Genomic DNA, 9,866 nt, shown 5'->3' with positions numbered 1-9,866 from the left:
TCGACAAGGCATGCAAGAGAGGGCCCGAAGGTGATAACAGAGAGCAGGGACGAGGGGGTAAAGGGGGGAAGGGAGGTCACGCATGGAAGCGGTGCGAGTAACCGCAGTCCGACAAGGGTGAGAACGATGAGAGCAGTGACGTGCGCGCTTGTCCTGCTTGACGCTATGGCTGCATCGCTGACCAGACTCTGCATCGTCTTCACTCCGCCTCTCCGTGCGCGGCGCACGCGCAGCGCGAGGAAGGCAAACTGGGCATCTCTAGTATCCGTACGGCACCTTGTGCGAGGCAGACGGCGTTGGCATCACCAGCATAACGTTAGCGCCAAGCGTAGATGGCTTTGCGAGCGTCGCCGCCGCCGAGGTGGCCTCACCCAAAGTATTCCTATCACTCGCAGCAGTGATGGTCATGTGCTGCTGTTGCCGTTGTGGTGATACCTGGGCTTGCGGGGAGACGGGCATGCACACACCGGGGTGATTGCTCGGTTGAAGAGATGCGGCCTCAGTGCGGCCGTCTGCTCCCGCGGAGCCGTCGCTGACAAGAGTGTCTCTGTCCACAAAGTGCAGATCACGGCATGGCTGGCCACGGTTCACAAAGGCCTCTCCTGAGGAGGCCGACACCATGCGGTAGAGGCGTCCATCAATCGTGACCATGGTTGTCTGTGCCGACGGCAGAGACTGCTGATGCTGTAGCTGCAGCTGCTGCTGGTGTTGTTGGTGCTGGTTATGATGGTGCTGTGCGTGCTGCAGCTGTTGCAGCTGCACTTGCCGGAGCTCGTTTTCGAGCCGCTGGCGGTGCTGCTCGAGCTGCAGCGTGATCAGATCCTGCTTCCGCCGCCACTCCGCCTCCTCACCGGCACAGCTTGCGGTGGAGTGCTCCCCTGCTGTCGCGCCTTGATGATGAAAGTGCCGCTGCAGCGGCGGGTGCGGCCGTTGTTGCTGTGGATGTGGCTGCTGTAGAGCTCCGAGGCAGTACTGCTGTACTCCGGCCTCAGTGTACGAGAATGGGGGCGGGACTGCGATGACAGCTGCCGTGATGGTGCCGTCGCCGCCCGTGACGGGGACTGTCACGACGACAGAGTCGTCGGCAGCGGGGTGGAGACGGTCGCCGACGGGGGGGTGCAATGTCGGGGGCGGAGGAGAAAGCCCTTGTATGTAGAACTGCGGCTGCGGCTGCCGCTGCGACGGCTGCAGCTGTGGTGGCTGTCGCTGTGGCAGCGGCAACACCCCAGCCGGGCCCTGCTTGGACGGTGACGAGACGGTGTCCGGCCAGGTGGGCTTCGCGGCCTGTGCAAAAAGATCAGCGCGCGACGCGAGCCGACTGTTGCCGGTCGGCTCCTGCCGAAACGGCGCTGGCGTCGCGATGCACTTGGCAGAGCCGCCCCCGTTTGCTGAGCCGAGTGCCGCCAGTGGGCTGTATGATGCGGAGGATGCAGGGGCCGAGAGCGCAGGCTGTGATACCGACTGCGTAAAGTGGGCAGCATGGCCGCTGTTGCTGGCGCCTGTGGCATCCGCGCCGACGCCACCATCGTGCGGCTTGAGCCCTGTGTGGAGGGGCGCGAAGGTGCTGGAGTTGCCTAGAGCGTTGTTGCTCGGCCCCATCAGTTTCCCCTCTGCCGCACCTCGAGAGCCGGTCACTGCGGTGCCGCTGCCATTTGCAGGCACGGCAATCTGCGCATTGCTGCCGCCTGCCTTGACGCTGCTCGGTGGCAGCGCCAGAGTATTCGTTACGCTCAGACCAATTTTTCGGTCAGAATCAACGAGCGTCGGTTGCGCTCTCGAGAGAGACGACATCACGGCGCCGTTCCCAGACGATGTTGAAACCAGAGCTGTGTTGCGGTTCGGGTGGTGGGCGCCACCCGCGGACGAGGCGGTGCTGATGTCCTCGCGTGTCGGGAACGTTGGCAGCTGCAGGGACCGGCCACCCCCATTCACGCTGCTGCTGCTGCTGGGGTGGCTGCCGAGACGCTGCACAAGCTCAGCAGCGGAGGCGCCCTGGGAGCTGCGGACGAGAAGCGGCGCTACACAGGCCGTGGGGAGTTGGCTGTCACAACCCGCAGACGCTGCCGCACTGCTGATGCCGCTGCCTGTTGGCGCCGATGCACCAGTCCCAGCAGCTGAACGGGCGGCCGTGATAGGGGGTGCTTCGGCACTCGCGCTGCCAGCAGTGGCCACTGCAGGGGCCACAGAGACACGGGCCTCGGCGTGGTTCACCGCAGCGTCGTCGTGGCTCTGTCCTGCGTTGAGGCTGGCCGGCGCATCCTTCTCTGATGCTGCAGAGCTGACAGTCGTAGTGGACACCTGGGTGCTTGAACGCTCTGCGTTGCTGGAGAGGGTCGCCGCGGTGCCCTTCTCATCCTTGGGACGACTCGCCTCACCCGTCAGCCGCCCCGCGCTCTCGGACTGAGAGCCGGGGTAACGCATAGAGTGCAGTGGGTTGTTGCGGCAGAAGAGAGCAGAGTAGTTGCTGGCGGTGACATAGTTGCCGGTGAGCGCGGAGCTGGTGGCGGTCGACGGCGGTGGCGGAGGCGGTGGCGGTGGTGGAGGCATTGAGTGCGGAGGCGGCTGCACCTGTGGCGCTCGTACGCCGTCAGGGGTGAGTAAGATCAGCCGGCCATGCGGAGTGGCGGCGTAGATCTTGCCAGGCATCATGGCCGCTGAAGGAGACGATACAGACACTCCAAGCTGCTGTTGCTGGGACTGTTGGGGCTGTGTCTGCGGCAGCAGGTGCGGAAGATTGGATGGCTGCTGCGCCTGCGTGAGCGGCTGTGGCTGGAGGTGTGGTGGCAAGTTGGGGAACCTTGGGCCACCCTGAAACGGCATCATCGACGAGGCCTGCACACGCTGCTGCGGCTGCTGCGGCTGCTGTTGCGGTGGTGGTGGTGGTGGGGATGTAAGCGGCGGCGGCACTGACGGTTGCTCTTGCTGCTGCCGCTGCTGTGTGTCTTTATGCTGAAGACACTCCTGCTGGCTATTCGCGGGACGTTGCGCCTGTAAGCCCGCCAGCTCCAGTGCCGGGATTTCGGGTTGATGCGGACGCCGGCCGTGTCTAAGCTGCGCCACGGACGAACCTGAGTGAAGCTGACGGGGATACTGCTGAGAGTGGTGGCCTGAACTGGCTAGCTCCTCCTTGGACGACGACGAGTGCTCAGAGGAGAAACGGCCGCTCTGCAGCGTTGTCGACGTCGAGGACGATGAGGCCGTCGTTGACGTTGTCGAGGACCTCTCGGCTGCCGTCGCCATCGCCGCGCCACTGCCGATGTCGCGGCTCGGGTCCATGTGAGAGGGGGTACGACTTGCGGCCTCGGGGAAGATTTGCACGGCGGCGATTTCGCCAGACCCGCTTCTGTCGCCCATCGAACGAGCACCGGAGGTTGAAAGTGGGATGCGTAGGCCGCCGGCATGGATGCTCGACTCAGCGCGAGGGCTCGCGTCGCAGGCCGTGCCGCCGACGCCGCTGGCTGAGGGCTGGCGCTGTTGCTCAAACAGCGTCGCACGTGACGCCGTAGCGTTGAGCGGGTACACCATAGCCGGAGCTCTTTGCTGATGCGGTTCGTGATGCTGCGGCGGCGGTGGCTCAGAAGACCGCTGGGATGTCCGTTGCGCAGCCTTCTGAGCGGGTGCCTGGGGAGACTCTGGCTGCGATAGCGGTGGCTTCGAGCGAAAGCCCGTCGCGTCGCTACCGCTTGCAGTGGTGAGAGGCACACTTGCCTTGGACACGGATGACTGGCCAATGCTGATGGCAGCGAGCTGCTCCACGACCGACACGGGCGAAGAAGAGCAGCGGATCGTTGTTCTCTCCCCTCGCCGAGCGGCAGCAGCTGCAGCAGCCGACCGAGGAGCAGGTGGTACAGCAGCGCTTGTGATGTGAATCATGCGATCATCGCCGCCACTCCGACGCGCACCGGCAGCCTCGCTGACGGCGCCGCCCCGCGGCTGCACTGTCAAGTAACGATGCTGTTGCGGCTGTGGCTGTGGCTGTGACTGAAGTGTCTGCCGTAAAGCGGTCGCTAAGTTGCCGTCCGTCGTCTCACTGACGAGCTCATCCTCTTCGATGCTGACGAGCTGGCGCTTGATGCTCTCCTTGATGATATCGAAAGCGTCGTCGTCTCCGTCGTCGCTGTCGCGAAGAGCGGTGGGCATCGTTGAATCCGGCGGCTCCACCGCCAACGACGCGGCTGTGTACTTGAATGTGTCAATGCCAGCGCCGCCCCCAATGCCGCGGTTGAGGTGCTCCGAGTGACTGCTGAGGTCTGCCGACACGGCCGATGACTTCTGCGAAGGTGTGCGCTTACCCTCGCTGCTGAGCGCCACCAGTCCAGCTGGCGTGGTCGCACCACTGGGGGCGCGTGTGCCCTTGCATGCGGCGTTGCTGGTGCCACGCGTGTTGTTCGCCACCGTCACCGACGACCACGAGGAGGCGGAAGAAGCCAGCGGCGCCAACGCAGAGGTCGTCGAAAACGTTGACAGCGACTTCGTGGAGGCGGCGGCGGCGGCACCTCGATCATCACGAGAGTCGCCCCAGAACGACGCGACCGACGTGGTCGCTGCCGTCGTGGAGCGCAGTGAGGCGTCTCTGACGCCGCCGAGCGGCATCACAGGAGTGGAAGCGCTCGAGTCAGAGCCCCACACGCGCCATTCGAACGCGGTGGCTGACTCCTCCGCCGCATCGGACGAAACGGTGTACATGACGCGGCCCTCTCAAGTGCGCTAGGAAGGAGAGGAAGAGCCAGAAATGATAAGGAGAAGGAGGAGGAGGGGGGGAGAGCAAAGACCCGCAGAGGTGCAGACACGCACGCACCTTGTAACGAAACCGCCCGCAAGTGCGGCAAGAGAAAAGTGAAGACCGAGACCGAGAGGCGGCGAGGAATCGCGATCGGCAGGTGAGGGATGGGAGATGGGAGATGGGGAGATGGGGGAGGTGCAAGCGCCGAGAGAAACGGGTTCAGGCCACCCAGACACGCAGACACAGAACACACACACACGAACAGGAAGAAGAAAGAACGAGGTGACGGCGAGCGCACGTCAGGCAACCCTTTCAAAGGCTCGTTGAGGAGCAACAGAGGGCGTGGGGGAGGGGGAAGAGGAGGAGCAGGAGGAGGGGGCTTATACCCCACTGCTGAGTCGCGCACTGGGTGACGACTCTGCCGCTTCTGCGGACCTCCACAGAAGCGAAGAGCGAGAGGGGAAGAGAACGAGAGATATAGATAGACAAGGCCAGAAAGTGATGGTACTACAAAGATAACCACGAAAAGATGATGAGGGAGGATGTCGAACGGGAGGAGGGCGTGTATGTGCCCGATGGCGTCGGCTTCGGTGCGTGCGTGCGTGCGTGGTTCGGAGAATTGTTGGCAGCTCAGCGCTGAAAAGCCGAGGAAAACAGAGAAAGAGGCTCAAGGGCAGAGACGCCGGCGACGAACCGCAAGAAGAAGCACGGGAGGGCGGGAGAGACAACCACGCACAGGCACACGCGCCAGTGCAGAGAGGGGAGAGAAAACGAATAACAGATCCCGCGGATGAGATGGCCCAAACAACGAGAGCACACGACCCACGACACACACCGTTGTGTGTCCTCTGCCAGACTCAAGCCAGTAAAAGAAAAACAAGCGCACCAACAGACGGGAAGAGGAGGAGGAGGAAGCCCAAGTTACGGACAGACAGAGAGCGCGCGCGCGGTGGAAGGGGAGGGGAGAGCGTCAATGGGCACGACACAAAAACGAGAGAAGACTGAGAAGACAGGCAGACAGGAAAAAAAAGAACAGGGAAGGGATTCGTACGCAGGCGCCGTTACTGTGACACATACAGGCACAGACAACACACAGCGATACTTGCGCGAGAAACGTAAAAGGGTGAGGGAGACGGAGATCAAGGATGGCACGGGCAAGGGAAATCGACGCCGGTAAGCGAAGCAGACGGAAAGAAAAAGTCCAAAGGAGGCGGTAATGGAGAGAGGCAGTGGGGGAAAGAGGAGGAGAGCGCAGAGACGGCGCGTATAGGGTATGTGTGTGTGTGGAGAGGAGGAGGAGGCAAGAAGGAACGGCAGACGGGGCGACTATGAAAGATGCAGAAAGACAACACAGCGGGGCAGCGGCACACGGGGCGGCACGGAAAAGACAAGGCAAAGAAAAAATGGAGAGCGAGGGAGGTGGAGGCGGTGAAAGGACGGCTGGGAAAGGGCAACGGGGGGAGGCGGGAATGCGATAGAATGAAGCGCTGCGCTTGACGAGATCCGTGGCAATGCAGCGGAACGCACGCGTTGCGGAGGGGAAAGGAAAGATACCCCACACGAACACGCCCACTCACAACCAGAAAGGGTGCGCGTGTGTGGGAGGGAGGAGGGAGGGGGAGAAGATACCAAACAACAACACGAGAGCACACACGAGGAAGCAAGCAAACAGATAATAATAATAATAATAAAAACAGAAAGAGGAGGGGGAGGAGACGAAGCCCTTGCACACCGAAAGGCCGACAGACAGGCAGGCAGAAAAGCGGCAGCACGGGGGCTGGCAGAGGGTGCCGTCCGTCCCTGTATTTCAACTGCGTCGATGCGTCCCGTTTTTGTTTTTGTTTTACGAAAATTCAGACGCGAACCCGCACGAGTCGACTGGGCAACAAGTAAACTACCGAAGAAACACAACGAGAAAAGAAGAGAGGAGAGAGCGCGTGCGCGTGGGCAACCGCGCTGCGACTGAAGAAACCCTTACGCAACCAGAGAGAGAGACGAGGAGGAGGGGGAGAAGGACAGCGAAAATAGAGAAGAGCTTTAAAACCACGGAAAGATGTCACGAAGTGCGCGGGAGAGAGAGGGAGAGCGAAGGCGACCCTCCCCCGTAGGCGTAGATGCCCCAGGCGTGCACGGAAGCAACGGAGGCTCAATGAAGTGGAAAGAGTGGGGACGGGGAAGCGATGCAAGACACAGGGAAACCCGCGCACGCAACAGAGAAAGTAATACACGCGCACAGACACAACACGCAGAGACCAAAAAAACACAAGAGGGAGGGATGGGGAGGGGAAGGGAGGGGCCGCAGTGGGACAGAGAAGAGCCGCGCAGAGAGTCGCTGGCAGACGGTCAGGAGATCGTCACACCCCGAGCCAAACCACAAGACAGCGATCAGCGCCAACGAAACCCGCACACGCACGCACACGAGGAAAGCGCCAGGGCCAGAAAGACCACCCGATGGCACAGGCGTCTGTGCTAGACGAATGAAAATCGAGAGAGAGAGACGACACGACACGACACGGAAAGGAAGGCTGCACGGAAACCACAATCGACAAAACGGAAGAGCGGAGGGGACGGGGGGAGGACAAAGCGAAGCAAGCCCAGTGCGGATCTACGCCTGCGAGAAGAGGTAGACGGAGAAAAGGAAAATGAGGGGAAGGGGAAGGGGGAAAAAGGAAAGAAAGGGCGGTGGGGGATGATCGTCCCCGCCCAGACAGCGTCCTCGAGCACACACGCTTGCTGACCCCCCCCCCTGTTGCGGATGCTGCGGATCCTCGCCACCGCACGAGCGGAGAGCGGAGAAGGAGCAAGAGAGAAGGAGAGAGAGAGGCGTCACTGTCCTTGCATGCACCTCTATCGATGAATACCAGCGAATTTGAGAAGGGGAGGGGCGGGGCGATGGAAAGGAAAAGGCAGAGGCAGAGTTTGAGGTGAGAAGGCCGTGGGCAACAAGAAATCGAGGAAGAAGCTAATAGAGGGAGGGGGAGGGGAGGGCCAAGACGCAGACCTCCCACCACCACAACCACACCCAGAATAATAACACCCACGCAGCTACCCGATCGTACACCCAACCAGAGACAGAGAGAGAGACCCGAAGACAACGCGCGCGCGGAGGAGTAAAGGGAAAACACAAACGGTTCTCTCTCTCGTGTTTGTGTATGTGTGTGTGTATAAGAGAGAACAACGACCGCTCGCGCATACAACCACAAAAAGAGGGCGGAGACGCACCGCCTGCGGCACGGATGACCCGGCAGACGGAAGAAGGGGCAACCACAGAAAACACGAACAAGGGGAAAAAAACAGAGGGAGAAGGAGGAGGACACAGGCCTGAGATCAAGGGAGGGGAGAGGATGATCGCTCCACTGGCAGTTGCACGCACGTGTAGCAGCAGATCCCTTGTAAATACGAAATTCGTGTGCACGAGTCGGCCGCGAAACAACACGGCGAAGAAGGATGCACGAGGTGGCTTGTCGTAAGGGAAGGGGTGTCCGGGGGGAGGGGAGGGGAGGGCTGTGAAGAAGGGAAAAGCTAGAGGAGCGGCGGAGTAGACGAGGAGTGAAGCACACGAGATCTAGAGGAGAACAAGAAAGAGAGCGATGGGCGACGAAGGCCGGCGGGTCGCACGGAGAATCGCGGAAGGGAAGGGAAGGGCGCCGCGACGGCAACCGTGAGAGGAGAGGAAGAGAAGCCGCAGAAAAAGAAAAGTCTAACGTGTATAAGAAGCCTGTGAAGTATCTGTAGGACGCGCGAGCAACGTTCGCCTCTCCTGTTCGCCCCTTCGTTCGGTATGGGCTGGCCGCGCGTATGGTTCCGTGCGCGTTTGCGTGCGGATCGGCGCAGGGGGAGAGTGCGTGCACGTATGTATAGGTACGCTGTGGTTGACGAGAGGCGGGGAGTGGAGAAGGAAAAGGGGGAGAGGGGGGCGCGCAGGATCCAAATAGTTTACGAGCACGAAAAAACGAAGGTTAGCGACAAGTGTGCGTGTGTGTCTGTGTGTGCGCGCGCGGGTGTTTTGCGCACACGCCCGAGTGCAGCAGAGCGAGGAGGCACAGCAGCAACGAGGAGGGAGGAGGAGAGAGAGGAGGAGGAGGAGGAGGAGGGAGAGATGAAACGCGAGGCTTGATAACAACACCACAGCAGGCAAAAAAAAAGGGGCGAGTAACGATGGCAACGGTGACGGCGATGTCTAGCGAGATGACCAATTCGAAAGCGGTGACCAAGACAGAGGAAGAGGAGGAAGAAGAATCAAAGGACGAGGAAGGCACAGGAAAAAACGGGCGGAGGGGAGAGAGAAAGATAGAGAGACACACACACACGCACACAAAACAAATAATAAAAACAACGAAGGTGACGGGGTTGAGCACGAAGTACGCAAGAGAAGTAAAAGGAAGTGTGAGAGGGGGAGGGGAGTTGAGTGGAGTGGAGTGGAGTAGGGGGGAGGGGGAAGGGGGTAAAGGCTACAGGAAGCGAAATGTGATAGAGAGAGACCCAAAGACACAGAGAGAGAGCTCTCTAAAACCCAGAGAGAAGAGAGAAAAGGAGGAGGAGGAGGAGGGAACGAAAAGCCCGCGAGTCGCTCCCGCAGTACTCAAACACCCATGCAGGCACACGCACACGCACCCAAAAAAAAGGAGGGAACGTTACAAAGAGAAAGTACCTCCTTTGAGGGAAGACTACACAAAAATGTTCAAGGCGAAGCGGTAAGCGAAGACCGACGCACACCGGCGCGGAGAGAGGGGGGAGAGGGAAGGGGGCACGGAAAGCGAAAAGGTATGTGAGAGTGAGAGAGTGAGTAAGTGAGTGAGGAGAGAGTGGGAAGTAGCGACGGCGGCACGTGTGCAACTCCTCTCCGCTCTTCGTCGTTCCCTTGCACGCCCCCTTTTTTGCGTTGATGTCGTTGCGTCACGAGGCGTGACGCCGCTCCCGTTGCTTGGAGACAGTCTGGGCGAAGGGGAAAACGAGGGAGTGATGGAGGGGGAGGGGGATGACTGCAAGTAAAACCCCCAACGCAGCGACACGGCAGTCTACACGCACCAGCCAGACGCACAGAAACAGGCACGCGGGTGAGCCCCAGGTGTGTGTATAGTGCAAGACGTGAGAGAGACACGCAGGGGGAGAGAGAGCGGGCGCGCAAGATGTATGGAATCGT

General features: G+C 60.8%; 1 protein-coding gene across 1 annotated transcript; it reads right to left on the bottom strand.

The window, feature by feature from the left end:
- Positions 1-258: 258 nt before the first annotated feature.
- Positions 259-4,593, bottom strand: LMXM_07_0860 (hypothetical protein, unknown function; the record flags this gene model as incomplete). The annotated part of the gene is made up of 1 exon (XM_003872188.1): positions 259-4,593. The coding sequence occupies one exon, from the start codon at positions 4,591-4,593 to the stop codon at positions 259-261; it is 4,335 nt and encodes a 1,444-aa protein (XP_003872237.1).
- Between the last annotated feature and the right edge of the window lie 5,273 nt (positions 4,594-9,866).

This window comes from Leishmania mexicana, chromosome 7, assembly GCF_000234665.1.
Source record: "Leishmania mexicana MHOM/GT/2001/U1103 complete genome, chromosome 7".
In the NCBI taxonomy this organism is placed as follows: Eukaryota; Euglenozoa; class Kinetoplastea; order Trypanosomatida; family Trypanosomatidae; genus Leishmania; species Leishmania mexicana.
This window is presented reverse-complemented; position numbering and strand designations above follow the sequence as displayed.